The sequence below is a fragment of the Octopus sinensis genome, linkage group LG2, assembly GCF_006345805.1.
Source record: "Octopus sinensis linkage group LG2, ASM634580v1, whole genome shotgun sequence".
NCBI classification, from domain to species: Eukaryota; Metazoa; Mollusca; class Cephalopoda; order Octopoda; family Octopodidae; genus Octopus; species Octopus sinensis.
Window position 1 is genome coordinate 91,129,102 of NC_042998.1, and position 20,805 is coordinate 91,149,906.

The 20,805-nt window shown below is 39.3% G+C and overlaps 1 protein-coding gene across 2 annotated transcripts in view; it reads left to right on the forward strand.

The window, feature by feature from the left end:
* Nucleotides 1-147: 147 nt before the first annotated feature.
* The window catches only part of LOC115230230 (protein CutA homolog), a 30,547-nt gene continuing 9,889 nt past the window's right edge, over nt 148-20,805 (forward strand). Inside the window, exons 1-2 of one of the 2 annotated variants that reach the window (XM_029800448.1) lie at nt 148-316; nt 19,702-19,767. In XM_029800448.1, the coding sequence (XP_029656308.1) occupies nt 289-316; nt 19,702-19,767 (94 nt within the window). In that variant the 5' untranslated portion in view covers nt 148-288. The remainder of the gene's footprint in view (nt 317-19,701; nt 19,768-20,805) is intronic. The other variant, XM_029800456.1, reaches the window with a different exon arrangement.

Genomic DNA, 20,805 nt, shown 5'->3' on the forward strand with positions numbered 1-20,805 from the left:
GTAAAATTGCATTAAATAGACTTCAAATTTAAAAATATTATGTGAATTATTTTCACTTTTGTTTTATTTCGAGATTCTCGTCACTCCCCACTCTCACATGTACTTCTTTATTTAAACATTTTTGATTTTCATTGAAGTGAGGTAGGTTATTCTACTTTTTTTTCATCTCACGACCCAGTTTGGTAAATGATCTAATTTGGATAATCTTCTTAAAACTGGGCACATATATTTATTACTGGTGTTGATATATAAGATCATTCCGTACCACCGGAATATAGCAATAAGTCGATGGCGTTGACCACGTTGTTACGGCCAGGTATGTTTATTGTTTATATAGACTTCAGTGTGTCTTTCTATCTTCCTAATGTGTACTTGAAGACAACTTTCTATTTAACATCTTGTGAGCAACTATTTGAATATATAGATGCCGGACTTATTAGATCTAAATCAGAAACAAAATTTTTGAAAAGCTGAAAAACAATTATATATTCCTGAATTTGTTACTAATATTGTATTATTAAAGTAATACAAATAGATATTGAGTGGGGCATCCGAGTTTCGCGCTTGGCTCTCACCCAAACTTTGTATCTCATTTTGGAAACACACACACACATATATATTTATATATATAGGCTTGGTGATGCTAACAGAAAAATAGAACTCGAATTATGAGTTTATGTATGCATATTATATATAGTTAATTTTTGACAGCACGTCGGACAAAATGCTTGGCGGCATTTCGTTCGTCTTTACGTTCTGAGTTCATATTTCGCCGCGGTCGACTTTGCCTTTCATCCTTTCGGGGTCGATGAAATAAGTACTGGAGGTGCACTGGGGTTGAGGTAAGGGCCGAAAGTTTCGTTCATTGGCACTTATATATATATATACACACTTTAATTGTAACGGATATTTGTACATATAAAATAATTATTTTGTATATATAGCCATAGCGATTTATTAGGTATTGGAAGAGTAATTTTTCTTTTGTCTTGGTACAAAGCGGACTCCCTATTTAAAAAATGGTGCTTATTTTTGTTAATTCTAGATATATCGGTGTGGCGTTGATACGATGTTCACTATCGTTGTAAACATGTATTGATGGGAAAATATATTGAACAATATAACTCGAGATAATTGGATGGTTAAATTGATAACTGACATGGAGTATTGATTTTCTTTTATTTTTAATATTTTTTAATGTCTTCATTAATTTTTTTAAATCTTCAGATGAAGAGACAATGAAATGCAATTTACTTGCTTTTTCCATTTGAATCTAAACCCCTTAAAGTCATGATCGCGTTAAATCTTAAAATAAATATTGAAAAAACAAACAAACAAAACTAATAATTTATTTTGATTAGTCACAAGACTAATTTTGTAGGTAGGGAAATTGATTGGTTTGTCTAAGATGAAAATGTACTCAGGTATTTTTGCATGAGATGACTATACCCCACCATCTTCCTGAACACGCTAGATTGTACCCTACCTAAAATCTTTCACAGTACCAAATAAGTAAGTTTTGAGCTTACAGCTCTATCTGTCGCTGTTTCCTCTACCGCTACTTCTATTCAAGTCAGTGAATCCGTCTCTTCTCCCCCGCATTTTGCACACTTTATTGTGTCATTCCAGGCAACATTCAAAACAATTTTTCCTCAACTGCGTTTTAGGTGTACACACTTTCAGCTCGTTTTTCTTCTCCAGCTACAATTAACCTACAAGAATAACATCCTTCTCGTATCATCTTTTAATCTCCTGTGTAGGAAGAGATGCTGGAAATCATGGGCAATACAGGGATTTATGTCCTGATTTTGTATGTAAAATATACTTAGTCTTATAGAGGTTGATTTGAGTTCACATACGTGAACTTGGAGCTAAACAACAACCTGTCACCCTTGGTATTTAATTTTATAGTGTGAACTGGATGTATTTTATTGTGCTACTGGCAATAGAGAGCTTGTCCCACATGAAGGGGATTGATGTCTTCTTTCTTCCCTGAATTTGTTCTTATCTGGAATAACTGATTTCTTAGGTAGGCAGGTTTTCTACAAGATGTCCTTCCTATCACTAACCACTTTATAACATGTACTAGGTGTACAGAGCTTATCATGCCACCAGCAGCAAAGAGGTTTCTTTACACAAGAACTAAAGGATTCCCTCTAATTTGTACTGTTTTTAGTTGGGTATTGCTCTCATAGGTGTGTAGCCTTGCAATGTAGCTTCTGGAGTCCATGTCTTGAATTATTAATGAATAGTGTATTTTAGTTTTGGCTATCCCTTCCACCCTACCTTATCTCTGTTCATTCTTCTCTTAAAATAATGAACCTGTTGAAACATTGGAGTGGTTGAAATTGAGATAATAGAGGAATCAGATGTAGCATGCAAGAGAGAAGACTACATTGCTTTGGACATGTGATGCATATGAATGAGGACAGCTGCATAAAGAAGGTGCCAATCACTGAAAGTGGACAGTGCCCATGGAAGTGGGAAACCCAGGAATACATGGGATGAAGTGGTAAGGACCGATCACGGAAAGTTGGGTCTCACAGAGGAAATAACAATGGACCGAGATGTTTAGCAATATGAAGTTCTTGAGATGACCCGCCCACGTCAGCGAAACTGAGTTCTAGAAGTGCTGTGTGTCCCACCGACACTTAAGAAAACTTCTCACACACTCTACTACAACAAACCAAACTACGTCTCTATATCTCTTCCTCACATTTCCACTTCATGTTCTATGCTTACCTCCCACTCCCCAATCCTGTCCTCTTGACTCTGTGCCACTGTATCATTGCTCTCTGCTTGCTTCTGACCTGTGTGTTCTATCCACATGCCCTGTCTCACTGTATTATTACTATCTTATTTCTTTATTGCCCACAAGGAGCTAAACATAGAGGAGACAAACAAGGACAGACAAAGAGATTAAGTCGATTATATAGACCCCAGTGTCTAACTGGTACTTAATTTATTGACCCCGAAAGGATGAAAGACACAGTTGACCTCGGCAGAATTTGAACTCAGAACGTAACAGCAGATGAAATACCGCTAAGCATTTTGCCCAGCATGCTAACGTTTCTGCTAGCTCGCCGCCTTTTTATTATTGCTATCTGCTAGCCCCCAACCTGTGTGTTCCAGCCACATGTAACAAGAAAACTTTTCCCTCACCCTACCCCAACAAACCAATCTACATCTCCACATCTCTTTCTCACATTTCATACACTATAGCTAGCTCTCCCTCCCCAATCCTATCCTCATGGCCCTGTTCATTTGTATCATTGCTATCCAGTAGCCCTCCACACACACACTCTATATATACCCAGGTTTTTCGTCACTTGTACTCTTTAATCACACTTTCTTCACAATATCCTGCCACTTATATTATGGTGTTGGAACTGCAAAGGTTTGCTCTGGCACTTGCCACCATCTATATCTCTCTCTTCCTTTATTCAACTATCCTATTTATATTATGATCCCTGTTCCTTGTGAGTATGTCTGGCATTTTGCCACCATCTCTATTTTACTGTCTCTTACTCTCTCTCTTCTCCTGCACTTCCCTCAGTTTGGGTAACCATATATTTCCTTTGCAGTTGTGCACTTGTTTCTGTCTTCATTCCTGATCTCTCTCTCTCTCTTTTTCTCCGGACAGGTAACCTTGTACTATCGCTACTACAAGACAAACTGTATCTGTCTCACTATAATCTTTCATCATCCAACAAAGATCGCCTCCTCCACTCTTCAAAATTTTTGTTTCATACTTGGTGACCCTGTCAATGCAGGTGCTACTTAAAAGCACCCAGTCCACACTGTAAAGTGAGTGAAGGACATCTGGCTGTAAACCTTGCCAAAACTGACCTCACTTGTGCTTGTGCCACGTAAAAAGCACTAAATCCACTCTGCTGAGTGGTTGGTGTTAGGAAGAGCATCCAGCTGTAAAAATCCTGCCAAAACAGTCACAGAAGTCTTGTGTAGGCTTCTGCATGGCCGGCTCTTGTGAACTGTCCCACCCATGTTAGCATGGAAGGTGGACATTAAACGGTGATGATGATGATAATAGCAGAGCTGTGACTTCTCAGTACAGAGAAGCAGTATCTTGATCTGGAGAGACTCCCTGAGATCCTTCAGAGGACCCCATTTCAGCTGCAAGCATTTGCAATTGTACTCTTTCAGTCATTACCCAACATTCATGACCATGAGTGAAGATAAGCACAGAAACCAAACTGAAGATGCAGTTTTGGCTTTTTTATCAACCTTTCATTTTCTGAAGATCAAATGCTGGAGCTTGTGCATTACTGTGCTTGCATCTGCAATCCTAGCATCTATTTCAACCTCTTGCCTTCTGTCATTTGTGAATATGGCCCTGAGATACTTCTTCACTTGTCTTAGTGGTGTTCCACTAGCATACAGAGTGCACAGGAAAGATTTTCTTGACAGAATCAATTCCTCAGTCTTTGCATTGCTAATTTTCATCTCTGCCTTGCAGCAATCGACAGCAAATCAATTCAGTGCATGTTGGAGATCACCTAATGAGGTGACAATACACACCCCTGCCAACACACATGTTGAAAAGTTTTAGCTTAGCACCATTTACCTGAACATAGACATCAAGGCATTTGTAAAGGAACACCATGGCAACTAGAAACTGCATGTTAATCCCAAACTCCTGCAAAGCCCTCTGCAGTATGTCGCAGGGCATGTAGTACTACACCTTGTCGAGATTTACAAACCAAGTGCACATCTCTTAGCAATATTCCCACAGTTTCTTGATGACCTGCTTTAAAGTGAACATTTGGTCAGTTGTGCTGCTTCCAAGATAGAAAGCACTCTTTTCTTCATGTAGCTTGGGTTTGACTGTTACCTACATCTCTTTCCCAGGCATCTAGAATAGACTTTACCAGGAAGTTCAACAAAGAGATTCCTCTATAATTAGAGCACTCTCTCTTGTCTTTTATATTTTACTTGTTTCAGTCCTTAGATTGTGGCTATACTGGAGCACCACCTTGAAGAATTTTTAGTCATATGAATTGACCCCAGTACTTATTTCTTTTAAGCCTTGTACTTATTCTATCTACTAAATTACAGGGATGTAAACACACCAACAGCAGTTGTCAAGTGGTGCTGGGGGACAAACACAAAAACTCACACATAAATATATATACAACTGGCTTCTTTCAGTTTTGGTTTACCAAATCCACTCACAAGACTTTGGTTGGCCTGGGGCTATAGTAGAAGACACTTCTCCAGAGTACCATGCTGTGGGAATGAACCCAGATCCATGTAGTTAGGAAGCAAGCTTCTTACCACAAAGCCACACCTGTGTCTCTCTCACGTTTTTAAAATTATCAGTTTGGATTGCCATTGCTTTGGTGCCTTTCTAAGGGTTCAAGTGACCTGGCATATACAAGCCAATCAGAATACCTTCTCTGACTTTGGGACTTTTAGTATCTCAGGCTGAATTTCATTCTTCCCCAGTAGTCTTGTCACATTTGAGTACTTTAACCATCTCTGACTTTAACTTCTGTGTGGTTAGTCTTTGCCTCTAGATGCATCTCATGTCCTCCAAGAGATTTTATTGCAACTGAATTTAAGAGATCAGCAAGTGTTTTTCCCACCTCCCAAGGAAACTCTTCTCTGTAGAGAGAACACTAGTCAAATTCTTAATGACAAGTCAGCATATGATCTAACAAAATACTTTGTTGATCAATTTATAGTTAGAGTTCAGCTTAATACCAAGGTCTTCCCATGAGAAGGAGGCAAAATCTTTTCTTGTTTGAAGCACTCATGCAGCAGTTCCACATAAAAGCACCCAGCACACTCTGTAAAGTGTTTGGTGTTAGAAAGGGTGTCCAGCCATAGAAACCATGCCAAATCAGACTAGAGCCTGGTGCAGCTCTCCAGCTTGCCTGCTCAGGTCAAACCATTCAACCCATGCCAGCATATACAGACAGACACACACACATGTATGTACATATATACACTGGTATAGCTGTGCTCAAGTCAAACTGTCCAACCAATGCCAGCATATACAGACAGATGGACAGACACAAACACACACACACAAACATGTACATACATATACACTGTATAGCTGCCCATCATGTGACTTTGGTTCAGTTCTACTGTACAACACCTTGGTCAGGTGTTTTCTGTTTTAACCCAAGCTTGGACCAAAGCCTTGTAAGTGAATTTGGAAGACAGAAAATGAAAGAAGCCTGTTGTGTTTGTATTTATTTATGGTCTACAAAATTTATGAGCTACAAGCACTGTTGCTATTGTTAATTCTGTCAAAAAATAATCTATTTGTTTCTTGCCTTTGAAGTTGTTTAAAAAAAAGAGATCCCTTACCTGAAAATCACGTAAGCATTTGTGACAGGAAGAACATTTGGCTGCAAAACAAAAGCTCAATAATATATTTGACCAATCTGTGCTAACATGGAAATCAGGCCATAAAATTATTAAAATGAAAGGATTACATGTGTGTGTGTGGATGGGTATGTATATGACAGTATATGGCTTAGTAGTCAGGGTACTTGGCTCACAATCATAAGGTTGTGAGCTGGATTCCTGCCATCATATTGTGTCCTTGGGCAAGACACTTTATTTCATATTGCTCCCATCCACTCAAGTGACAAAAATGAGTAATTCAAAGGACCAGCCTTGTCACTTTCTGTATCATGCTGAATCTCTCTTGAGAACTATGTTAAGTGTATGCATTTCTGTGTAATGCTCAGCCACTCACACATTTCCTGAGCAGGTTATTCCATTGACTGAATCATCTGGAACACTCATCATCGTAAACGACTGAGGGCCAGGCCATGCATGCACATGCACACACACAAATATAAGAGAAAATATACTAAAACTAAATCAAAAATAAAATGTCTGTTATATTTATTATTCAACAGCCTCCTACTTCAACACTATATCATTTATATGGTAGTGAACAAACACTTAAGGTAATTATTATATGTGGATCCTCTGGATATAATTGCATCATCTCCATATATCTGCATCCTCTCTAGATTCAGTTATTCAGTTGATTCAGATGGTTTTGTTATTGCCTCTGCACCACCAGTAAAAATAAGAAGTCTCTTCTTTGTTATCTTTATTCTATAGTACCCACAGTTCTGATCTTCAGGTTTTCTTGCAGAGTATTTATTGTGAAGGTTATCTCAAATATACTTTCCAAGTTCCATGTTATTTCATTGAGTGTTCAATCTCCCAGGCCCTGCACTAATCACTACATTCATGTAATTCCATCAGGTGTTGACTCAAAGCTTCAAAAGGAACATTTAATAACATCAATCTTATTGGTCCAGGAGGGAATGCAAAGGTAATAGGTATAGCCCTTTTCTCCAGGTCCAGCAAGTAAAAAAATAAAAGGTCTATTATTTTTCGTGAACACTGGTTCTTAACAGTGTTTGCTTAAATGGCTCCTTTTGATCTTATAAAATGACCAACACTCCTTCCTTCCTGTATTTATATTATCCTTTATCTTGTTTTAGTCATTAGAATGTGGTCGTTTTGGGGCAATGCCTTGATAAATTTTTAGTCAAATGACTTGAACCTCCAGTACTTTTTTTTAAGCCTGGTGTTTATTTTATTGGTCTTTATGCCAGTCTGCTAAGTTACAGAGATGTGAATACACCAGGGCTAATTGTCAAGCAATGGAAAGGGGAGGCAAACACAGACATAAAGATGCGCACATACACACACAGATAAAATAGATAGATAACAAACTTCTTTCAGTTTCTGTCTACCAAATCCACTCACAAGGCTTTGGTTGGCCTGAGGCTATAGTAGAAGGCACATGCTCAAGATGCCATGCAGTGGTACTGAACCCAGATCCATGTGGTTGGGAAGCAAACTTCTTACCACACAGCCACTCTTGTGCAATATACATGTAATGCTTCTAGTAATTTCAGTTTTTACCACACATATAATTTTCTGTTACAACCTAACAAAGTTGTAACAGTACCCTTTGAGAAACACATTTTTTAAGAAAGATTTTACATTCCTGTGGTTGGTTGTGTAATATTAGCTTCAGTAACCTCATTACTCTGAGATATTAAAGATCCCAGAAAACAAGATATCTTTTAGTGGCAATTATTCTGTAAACTTCTGTTACCTAGGTCAGTCATCAAGTGAATAATTGGGATTTGTGTCAGAAATTATGAAACTTATGATTATTAAATATAAGTATTAAATTCAAAGGGGGTAGAGGAAAATGTTAAAAAAATACAAGTTACTGGAGGCTGTAATCAGGCTGACCTCTTTGTTACATGAAAATCCCTATATTTACCACTTGTCAAGGAGAAACTCGTCAGCTTCATCTGCCTTATTAACAATTTTAATCCTTCAGATATTATTTGGCATATTTTTATCATTGTCACTTAGCTATACATCACTGTTACCATTGACAGCAACCTTTTATCCAAAGTGGTATTTTTTATTGAGTCGATGAGGTTGATATGACTGGTATTTAAGTTTTGTTCATGTAGTTCATACCTGTAAAGATAGTGTGAGCTGAGAGTGAATTGTAGCAAGGAATAAAGAGGTGTTTTTTGTTGCAAGGGCATGGGACGAGTAAGGACGACAACAGGAGATGATGGGGGATCAGGTAGTCTTGGGTGAAGGTAGACACAATTTGTATATTCACAGGATCAAAAGTCATTATAGTAGCAGTAGAAGATATATATATATATATATATATATATATATATAGCAATTAAGGACAACTACTTAATAAGGAAAACTTAACAAGAAATATGTATATATATATATCTTCTGGCTTCACAGACCCCAGTAGAACCGTCCAACCCATGCTAGCATGGAAAACGGACGCTAAACGATGATGATGATGATGATGATATATATATATTAGAACTAGTGGTTGTATTGAGTGAATCTGCTAATCAGCTGGATAGCTTTTTTTTAATGAAGTTTATGTGCATGTAACATGAGTTCAGGTCATGACATGTGAGCTATATTCAGTGTATATGCTCAAGTTTGACAAACATGCAAAGAACCCATAATTTATATAAGGAGAAGATAGTTGATTATATCAACTTATTTTATCACAAGCAAACACTGTAACCTATTGTATATATTGAATAAATAGGCTGTTATTTCAATGACCATGTTAACAAACATCTCTGTATGTTGAATGGTCATTCATCATTCATCATCATCATTTAATGTCCACTTCCCATGCTTACATTGGTCAAATGGAATTTGATGAGACATATTTTCTATGACTGGATCCCCTCTCTATCAGCAATCCCCACCTGTCTCAAACAAGGTAATATTATATTTAACAGAAGACTGTAAACAAACAACCCCGTTTGTACAACAGTGATGCTCATTTATAACCATCGTGTGATATCTAGATACATAGATGCATATGTACATCATAATGAACACTTAACATCCATTGGATAGTTAACTGATGGTTGGCCAATAATTCATTATACTTGTTCCAGATTAAGAGTTTCTTAATTTATCAGATAATTGGAATTGCAAATTACCCAATAACAGTATCCAATTTTGTATAATTCTACAATAATGGATTTTTTCATTGTCTGCTCTGTGTGATTCTTTTAGTCAATCAGTGGCATTCTACACTTTGATGTGCCTCAATTCTTAATGAATCCTTTTAACTGATATATCATTCAACTACAGTAGTAGTTGAATAATATTATTAAGGCTGCAATTTATCCACAGTCAGTATCTTTCAGAGCTTGTCGCTAATTCAGTTCTTAACCAAATTGTGAACATTTTTGAAGAGGACTGGTCCCTAGCTACATTTTGGCATTAAAAAAAAATCGAGATTTGATCCAGTAGAAAAAAGTTTACATCAAAATTTGTAGCAACGTTATAGGAGATTAAGTAATACCACTGATCAGGTTTGGATCTAAATAACTGTTTTTTTTTATTTTAAAAGCAAAACATATTTATCTTAGCTTCAATGAAGAATTTCATAGTTTTGTTCCCATGCAACAAAAATTTGTATCAAAAATGTTATGAGGTAAAATATCATGAAAAAAAAATTGTATTTAAGTATAATTAACTTTTTTATTTTAAAAACAAACTTTATTTTAATTAATCTTAAATGATAGAGCTCAATTCAAGGAATTTCATGGTATCAGTTTCATGTAATGAAGTTTAAAAAGAAAAAGTTATGAGTGTTTGTTCCTCAAACTTGAGGGTAGCCTTTGACAGGGTCCCCCGATCCCTTTTCTGGTGGTTAGTGTGGAAACTAGGGATAGATGAGTGATTAGTGAGAGCTGTACAAGCCATATACAGGAATGCTGTCAGTAAGGTGAGGGTTGGCACCAAGTATAGTGAAGAATTCTGGGTAGGAGTAGGGGTCCACCAAGGATCAGTCCTCAGCCCCCTCTTATTGATCATAGTCCTTCAGGCAGTAACAGAGGAATTCAAGACAGGGTGCCCCTGGGAGCTTCTCTATGCTGATGACCTTGCTCTAATAGCTGAATCACTATCAGAACTAGAGAAGTTTCAGGTGTGGAAGAAAGGTCTAGAGTCAAAGGGCCTTAGAATCAATCTAGCAAAAATCAAAGTCTTAATAAGTAGGGAGGCAGACAAATTACAAATCCCTTCAGGTAGATGACCCTGCTCAATCTGTAGAAAAGGCGTATGTAGAAACTCCATAAGATGTACCTGGTGTAAGCTATGGAAACATAAGAGGTGCAGCAATATCAAAGGAAGGCTAACTGGGAAGATACTTTTTGTGTGTGGCAAATGCTCAGGTGCAATAAACAATGAAAATGTGCAGAAAGCAGCTTCCATCACATGCCAGGGGGAAAAACTAAAAGTAGTTGATAGCTTCCATTACCTAGGTGACCAAGTCAGTAGTGGGGGTAAATGCTCTGAGAGTGTAGCTGCTAGAATAAGAATAGCATGGGCAAAGTTCAGAGTGCTCTTACCTCTGCTGGTGACAAAGGGCCTCTCACTCAGAGTAAAAGGTAGACTGTATGACATGTGTGCAAACAGCCATGCTACATGGCAGTGAAACATTGGCCATGACCGCTGAGGACATGCATAAGCTTGAAAGAAATGAAGCTAATATACTCTGCTTGATGTGTAATGACAGAGTATAAGTGCCCTGATAGAAAAGTTGGACATAAGAAGCATCAGATGTGGTGCGCAAGAGAGACAACTGCACTGTATGGTTATGTGTTGCATATGGATGTGGACAGCTGTGTGAAAAAATGTCACACCCTAGCAGTAGAGGGAACCTGTGGAAACCTGGGATGAGGTGGTGAATCACAACCTTTGAATGCTGGGCTTCATGGAGGCGATGACGAGTGATTAAAACCTTTGGAGATATGCTATGCATGAGAAGACCTGGCAAGGCAAGTGAGACTGTAATTGTGGCCTATGCCAGTGCAGCATAACCAGCCCGTTTGAGAGTACCCTTCAATCATTGGGCAATAAACTGTGCTTGTGAAGACCTGTTGAGTCAAGTGAAGTCATTGTCATGGTTGTTGCCAGTGCTGCCTGACTGGCTCCCATGCTGATGGCATGTAAAAAGCACCATTCAAGCATGGCCCTCATGCTGGTGGCACATAAAAAGTACCCACTATACTCTTGGAGTGGTTGGCATTAGGAAGGGCATCCAGCTGTAGAAACTTTGCCAGTTCAACTGTCCAACCTGTGCAAGAGAAATAGTATTCTTAAGATTATAAACCTGGAAAAATTACAGGACAAGTTATTACACTTGGAAAAGCTCAGGACAACTTATTACATCTGATAAAGTACAGAACAAGAAAATTTCTACTTAAAATATTGCAGCTAAGGATAAAATTTGAATATTAAAACTTATTTGATTTTAATTTACACAGTAACATTTTAGTTAAAAAATATAACATTCATATAGTTTGGGAGTGGGACCAGTGAAACTTGAAAATATTTGGGTCTCAATGTAGCCAACGAACAGGTTTGCATAGTTGAGGTCCATTCTCGTTCCCATGGCCACTTCTGAGAGGTGCTGGTAAAAATCAACCATGAACGAGAGGTAGTTGAGTGAGAGGACAAGTTCAGCCAGACAAACGAGTGTGGATGTGTCAGGTTGGGGGTTGGGTCAAAGGTCAAGGAAATGATGGAGTGCATGCAGCCCCACATGATGAGGGATCACCGTGTAAAGGCTCTGGATGTTGAGAGTGAAGAGAAGTTTAGAGGGGCCAGGAGGGAAACGTATATATATATATATGTGTGTGTGTGTGGAGGTGCAATGGCCCAGTGGTTAGGGCAGCGGACTTGTGGTTTCGATTCCCAGACTGGGCATTGTGAGTGTTTATTGAGCAAAAACACCTAAAGCTCCACGAGGCTCTGGCAGGGAGTGGTGGCGATCCCTGCTGTACTCTTTCTTCTGTTAGCGGCATCATTTGAAGGCTAAAACAATGCGAAGCGCATTGTGACCAGCGATGTCTAGCAACATCTAATAGCCTGGTCAGTCACATGATCACGTGATATATATATATATATATATATACATATACATAATATATACATATCACAGAGAGGGTCATAGCCCATCTCATTAGGGAGAGAGTTTGCTTAGATGAGATGCAGTTCGGTTTTGTGCCGGGTAGAAGCACCACTGATGCCATATTCCTGGTTCGACAACTGCAGGAGAAATACATAGCTTTCGTGGACTTGGAGAAAGCCTTTGACAGGGTCCCCCGATCCCTTATCTGGTGGGTGATGCGGAAACTGGAAATTGATGAATGGCTAATAAGGGCTGTACAGGCCCTATACAGAGGCTGTCAGCAAGGTTAGGATTAGCAATGAGTATAGTGAAAAATTTCCTGGTAGGAAGTAGGGGTCCACCAAGGTTCAGCCCTCAGTCCCCTTTTATTCATCATAGTCCTCCAGGCAATAACAGGAATTCAAGATGGGTTGCCCCTGGGAGCTCCTCTATGCTGATAACCTGGCCCTCATAGCAGAATCACTACTGGAACTAGAAAAGAAATTTTGGGTGTGGAAGCAAGGTTTAGAATCAACGGGCCTTAGAGTAAATGTAGCAAAGACCAAAGTTATAGTAAGCAGAAAGGCGAACTCATGACACACACCCTCAGGCAGGTGGCCCTACTCGATCTGTAGGAAAGGTGTAGGTAGAAACTCCATAAGATGTACCCAGTGTAAGCTATGGATGCATAAGAGGTGCAGCACCATCAAAAGAAAATTAACTGATAAGATAGCTTTCATGTGCGGCAGATGCACAGGGGCAATAGACACCACAGATACTCAGAAAACAGATTCCATCACACTCCAGGGGGAGAAACTAGAAGTAGTTGATAGTTTCTTCTACCTAGGTGACCAAGTTAGTAGTGGGGGTGGATGCTCAAAGAGTGTCACCACTGGAATACGAATAGCCTGGGCAAAGTTTAGAAAGCTCCTACCCCTACTGGTGACAAAGGGTCTCTCGCTCAGAGTGAAAGGTAGATTGTATGATGCATGTGTGCGAACCGCCATGCTTCACGGTAGTGAAACATGGGCTGTGACTGCAGGACATGCGTAGACTTGAAAGAAATGAAGCTAGCATGATCCGCTGGATGTGTATTGTCAGTGTGCACACACGACAGAGTGTAAGCGCCCTGAGAGAAATGCTGAACATAAGAAGCATCAGATGTGGTGTGCAAGAGAGACGTTTGCGCTGGTATGGACATGTACTATGGATGGATAAGGAGAGATGTGTGAGGAAGTGCCACTCCCAAACAGTTGACGGTATCAGGGGGAGAGGTAGACCCAGGAAGACATGGGATGAGGTAGTCAAGCATGACCTTTGAACATTGGGCCTCATAGAGGCAATGATGAAAGACCAAGATCTCTGGAGATATGCTGTGACTGCAAAGACCCGGGCTGCTTCCTGCACCAGTTTCACATAGCCCCTGCCCATCCAAAGTACCTTGGATTGCAGAACGACCCGCTGTGCTTACCTTGAATCATAGGGTGACCTGCTGTGCTTGAGGAGAACTATTGTGTCAAGTACATCAATATCAAAATAAATATCAAATGGAAATAGTAGTTGTGATACCTGTGCCGGTGGCACGTAAAAAGCAACCACTACACTCACGGAGTGGTTGGCGTTACGAAGGGCATCCAGCTGTAGAAACACTGCCAGATCAGACGGGAGCCTGGTGCAGATCAGACGGGAGCCTGGTGCAGCCTCCTGGCTTCCCAGACCCCAGTCGAACCATCCAACCAGTGCTAGCACGGAAAATGGACGTTAAACGATGATGATGATATACACACAAACATATATATATATATATACACACACACATACATATATACATCATTTGAGCATGGCCATTGCCAGTACTGCCTGACTGGCCTTCATGCCGGCGGCATGTAAAAGCACCCACTACACTTTCTGAGTGGTTGGCATTAGGAAGGGCATCCAGCTGTAGAAACTCTGCCAGATCAGATTGGAGCCTGGTGCAGCCATCTGGTTCACCAGTCCTCAGTCAAATCGTCCAACCCATGCCAGCATGGAAAGCAGACGTTAAACGATGATGATGATACATGTGTGTGTGTATACACGCAATATGTTTCTTCAGTTTCCATCTACCAAATCCACTTAAAATCCCTTGTAGACCCAGGGCTCTAGTAAAGACACTTCCCCAGGATGCTGAGCAGTGTGACTGAACCCAAGGCTACTTAACCACACAGTCACAGCTGTGCTTAATAATGGTGATATCTTCAAACTCATTCCCAGACTTGGCTCTAAAAAAACAATATTTTTGTATGTGATGTCCTATTACAGTAATCCCTTGACTATCATGAGTGTTACATTTCAAAACCTCGCACAGAAATAATTAAAATCTAAAAAAATATAAATGCCTATTGGCCGCAGATCCCCATATGTACAGAGTCCACAATATAGATTTACATATATTAGTCAGAAAAATCCGTGATGTACTGTTTCTGCGATAGGTGAACCACAATATGGTGAGAGATTACTGTACTTCATAAACCTAGTGACTCGTAAAGAGTTAGAAAGGATGTTTCAATTGAGCATATATGACCCAGGTGAACTTAGCAACATTCTTTTGCTCAGTTTTATTCTTTCCTCTTCTTTCTCCACCTTTATCACCTTCCCTATTTTCTTATCTCACTTTTCTCATAACTTTGTTGTTATAGTCTGCTGTATGACATCTTGTGTGCATGTGGCTAGATAGATGTGTGAAAATCCATTGAATAGGCTGTACCTGTAATTCAAAAAACTAGCTATGTTACACTCTATGCCATGCTGATTCTATCTGAGAATTATATTAGTACAAGTGTCTATGGAATATCCTTACATTGTAATTCAGTGGATTAGCAGTTTTGTTCAATCAGTAGCTGGAATGCTCTTATAAAAACCATTGGAGACCCCTGTACTTCTTTACAATTATGTGTGTGTCTGTATATATATATATATATATATATATATATATATATCGCCAGCCTCATCTAGCACCTGTGTCGGTGGCACATAAAAACACCATCCGAAGACCCGGCAAGACTAGTCAGGCCATAACCCATGGCCCCTACCTGGGACATAGTCAGTCCACCTGTGCATACCTTCCTTCTTGTGACACTTGTGAAGACCTGTTGAGGCAAGTGAAAATCAAAACAAATCAGAATAGATGAACATCAATGGAATCGGTATCTTTGTGGTACCAGTGCCGGTGGCACACAAGAGAACCATCCGAACGTGGCCGTAGCCAGTTCCGCATCGACCGGCCTCCGTGCTGTGGGCACGTAACAAACACCATCCGATCATGGCCGTTCGCCAGCCTCATCTGGCACCTGTGTCGGTGGCACATAAAAACACCTTCCGAAGACCCGGCAAGACTAGTCAGTCCACCTGTGCATACCTTCCTTCTTGTGACACTTGTGAAGACCTGTTGAGGCAAGTGAAAATCAAATCAAATCAAATCAAAATAGATGAACATCAATGGAATTGTATCTTTGTGGTACCAGTGCCTGTGGCACACAAGAAATCCATCCGAACGTGGCCGTAGTCAGTACCGCATCGACTGGCCATCGTGCTGTGGGCACATAACAAACACCATCCGATCGTGGCCGTTCGCCAGCCTCATCTAGCACCTGTGTCGGTGGCACATAAAAACACCATCCGAAGACCCGGCAAGACTAGTCAGGCCATATCCCATGGCCCCTACCTGGGACGTAGTCAGTCTACCTGTGCATACCTTCCTCCTTGTGATACTTGTGAAGGCCTGTTGAGGCAAGTGAAAATCAAAATGAAATCAAAACAAATCAAATCAAATCAAATCAAAACAAATCAAAATAGATGAACATTAATGGAATTGTATCTTGTGTGGTACCAGTGCCGGTGGCACACAGAAAACCATCCGAACGTGGCCGTAGCCAGTACCGCACCGACTGGCCTCCGTGCTGTGGGCACGTAACAAACACCATCCGATCGTGGCCGTTCGCCAGCCTCATCTGGCACCTGTGTGTCGGTGGCACATAAAAACACCATCCGAAGACCCGGCAAGACTAGTCAGGCCATAACCTGTGGCCCCTACCTGGGACGTAGTCAGTCCACCTGTGCATACCTTCCTTCTTGTGACACTTGTGAAGACCTGTTGAGGCAAGTGAAAATCAAAACAAATCAAAATAGATGAACATCAATGGAATTTGTATCTTTGTGGTACCAGTGCCGGTGGCACGTGGCACACAAGAAAACCATCCGAACGTGGCCGTAGCCAGTACCGCACCGACTGGCCTCCGTGCTGAGGGCACGTAACAAACACCATCCGATCGTGGTCGTTTGCCAGCCTCATCTGGCACCTGTGTCGGTGGCACATAAAAACACCATCCGAGCGTGGCCGTCTCCAGCCTCATCTGGCACCTGTGTCGGTGGCACATAAAATCACCCACTACACTCTCGGAGTGGTTGGCGTTAGGAAGGGCATCCAGCTGTAGAAACACTGCCAGATCTGACTGGACTGGTGCAGCTTTCGGGCTCCCCAGACCCCAGTTGAACCGTCCAACCCATGCTAGCATGGAAAGCGGACGTTAAATGATGATGATGATGATATCATTTAGTGTCTGCTTTCCATGCCAACAGGAGTTAGACGGTTTGACTGAAACTGGTAAGCTGGATGCCCTTATATAACACCCATACCTGTTCATGTAAAAAGCACCCAGCACACTGTATAGTGGTTGGCATTAGGAAGGACATCCAGCTGTAGAAACCAAGCCAAATTAGGCTGATACCTGGTACAGCTCTCCAGCTTGCCATCCAACCCATGTCAACATGGAAAACGGATGTTAAATGATGGCGATATATAAACATAAAACGTCAAGGAAATATGAGAGGTGAATATATATTTAGTTAACCAATAGTTAAATGTGATAGCTATTCCTTCCATTCTAGTATGTATTGGACAGGTCATCATGGCTCAAGTCGGAGCTTGTTTGGAGTTACTGCCCTCCTGTGGATGACTAGAACATATCTCTTGTCCATTTTCATTTGGCAAGATTTCTAAGTCTGAATGTCCTTACACCAACCACATCACAGTGTGTACTGAGTGCATTTTTATGATGCCACCACTAGAAAGTTGTCTTGACATTGACAAAACAGGATGAAAGGATCTTCTCAAATCTATGATGTCCTCGCACATCTACCAAAAATCTACAAATGTGTGTTACCCATTTTACTATGGTCCATCGCCATTATTTATATTTATTTATCTATTAATTTTGGTACTTTTAAAAGAAAGGGAATTGGAGAGGAAACTCCATGTCCAGATAAACATCTCAGAGTTGTTCCCCTTGTACGCTTCTCTTTTTTTTTTGGTGTTGGACGTAATCAATGTGTTGAGTTAACTCCTATTTTATAGTTGTAAAAAAAGTATAGAAATATATCGTTTTTTTTTTTTTGAATGCTTTGGGTTTTAAGTGTCACTCGGTTACACGTTTTGAATTATACTTCTTCAAACATCAACATGTTTTATTTCCAAATCATTTATCAAGTATAGCAGATATTGTAGCGACAAATATCACAGGATCAGTTATTTGCTGGCCTTTGCCTCGATGCTTACTAGGTATTGCTGCTGCAACCTCTCTGCAAAGATTGACAAGTACTCGGCAGATGATCATGATAAGTTCCTGTCTGCCCTTTACTGGTTTCAGCTAAGACGTGTGGCCATGCTGTTTGGCAAGATATTTGCCGGGGGTTCGTGTAAATATGGAACTATTCATTAATGTTGGTTATTGTCGGAATTTTTCAATGAACAATAGTTTAAAAACGAAATTATCCAATTATGAAATACTATTATATTTGGTGGACATTTTTCTCTTGGCTTATAAATGGGAATGAGGTGTGTTTATCGTGGACAACGCAGCTTTTGATTAGGACTTCGAATCGTGAGCCTCGTGGGTGGTTACTGGGTAGTTCAGCCGTACTCGTATTATATGTGATTTATCTCCCTTGTATTTCCAATTATAAGGGGAAACAACTCGGCCTTTTCTTTTTCTTCCAGAAATTGTTATTAACTCATTTAGTCGATTTATTCCATGTTCGATTAACTGAAATGCCTAATCACTGAATTAGCGTGTAAGTAATTGAAAATTTCAAAAGTGGTTGTACCTTTAACGTAATCTCCAGACAAAATTGGGTAGCACGGCTGGTCTTTTGAAGTACAAATACAATCTATTTTTACAGGTTTTGCTATATAGTTTTTATCCACCTACTCATAAACAAGGTTACGCGGGGGAAGGGAATAAATAAAAGCTACTTGTCTGAGATACCGAAGCCTGGTATTTATTTTATCAGTCTCTGTTGCCAAACCATTAAGTTACAAGGGCACAAGCCCACCAATACTGATTGTCAAGCAGTGGTGGTGGTGGTGGGAGACAAACACAGACACCTGTAGATCATCATCATCATTGTTTAATGTCCATTTTTCATGCATACATGGGTAGGATGGTTCACAGGAGCTAGCCAGGTAGAAAAACTACCTTGTGCTTCTGTGTCTATTTTGGCAGAGTTTTTACAGCTGGATGCCCTTCCTAACATCAACCACTCTTTCATTTTCTGTCTACTGTCAGTCAGCCTGAGACTATAGTAGAAGACACTTGCCCAAGGTGTCATGCAGTGGAACTGAACCCAAAATCAGGTGGTAGGGAAGCAAACTTCTTTCCATACAGCCATATCTGCGCCTAAAAATATTTCTTTAAAAAATTTTATCAAAATTAAAATATAAGAAGGATATATTATCAATGAGCAGAAAAATGACTTATGGAAATAAAGATCCAATATAATATTTCATTATATAAATCCTCACTTTCTTAAGTTATTTCTATAAAAATATAACTTAGGGAGCACTATCCCATTATCTAAAAGGAGGCATGTACTGAGTGAAAAAATATAAGAACATTTGGATAATAAACCACTACTCAAAATTAGTTTCTACTTGATTAAATTATTTATTCACTTATTTATTAAGCCTATTTTATGTGAAATTATTGTGTTTAGCCCTCTGGAGCTGCTACAACCATGTATCAAATACATTTAAACATTGTCAGATGTAGCAATAAGTGTTATATTTCTCTTGTATTTAATTCTAAAATGAATTTTTCAGTTATAATATTCAGTACTAGATATTTTAAGTGGAATTTGCATATTTATACACTCATTTTCTTTGTTTCCACATTTGATTTCAGCCATATTTAGTACAAAAGGGATTATAAGTGTAATTTTGCTGCTAATAGTATTCCAACAACTGTCGTGTAAGTGTTTTCTTATTTTATTGGGTTTCTATAGCTTCAATACATATTAATTTGGGACAGAATTTAAAATTTCAACCTTTATAATTTTTTTTTTTTTTTCATATGAAATGTAATGTGTCTGGAATGGCACAACAATGCAGAGTAGACTACAATAACTGTTATAAATAATTTAATTAAAAATTCCTTCTTCAGATATTGCTAGGAAGTAATGGAATCACTGTTGTAAACCGTTGGAAAACCAACTATAACAGTGACTTCCTAGTAACATTTGAAAAAGGAATTTTTATATTCTGAAAACGGCAGTGCTCCAGCATGGCTGCAGTCAAATGACTGAAACAAATAAGAGTAAAAGAATAGACTATGAATAATTAAATTATTTATAACAGTTATTATTGGCCACTCTGCATTGTTGTGCCATTCCAGACATGTTGCATTTCACAAAAAATACAATGTTTCCAGTGAACTACTATACCCTCTTTTTTTTTTTTTTAATCTTTTACTTCTTTCAATCATTGAACTGTATCCATGCTGGGGCACTGTCTTAAAGGGTTTGATCAAACAAATTGACTCTTGTGGGATTTTTTTGTATTTTTTTTCTTTTCTTTTGGATAAATCTGGTTCTTATTCTGTTGGTCTCTTTCACTGAAATACTTTGTTACAGGGATGTAAACAAACCAACACCAGATGTCAAGTGATAGCAGAGCATACACACACACACACACACACACACAATATACAACAGGCTTCTGCACAGTTTCTGCCTACAAAATTCACTCTCAAGGCATTAGTTAGCCCAGTGCTATATTAGATAACTTGCCCAAGGTGCCATGCACTGGGACTGAACTTAAAACCACATGGAAATGATTTTTTTTACTTTCTACAAATGAAAGATATCAAGTGCAATGGCTATTATTTCTAATAGGTGTTAATGAAATGAGTATGTGCAATATAATACCATGGTAGGTAGAATTTCTAGTTGCTATTTCTCTTTAATTTTCTAACAAGTAATTTTTTTGATTGATTATATTTCATCTTTAA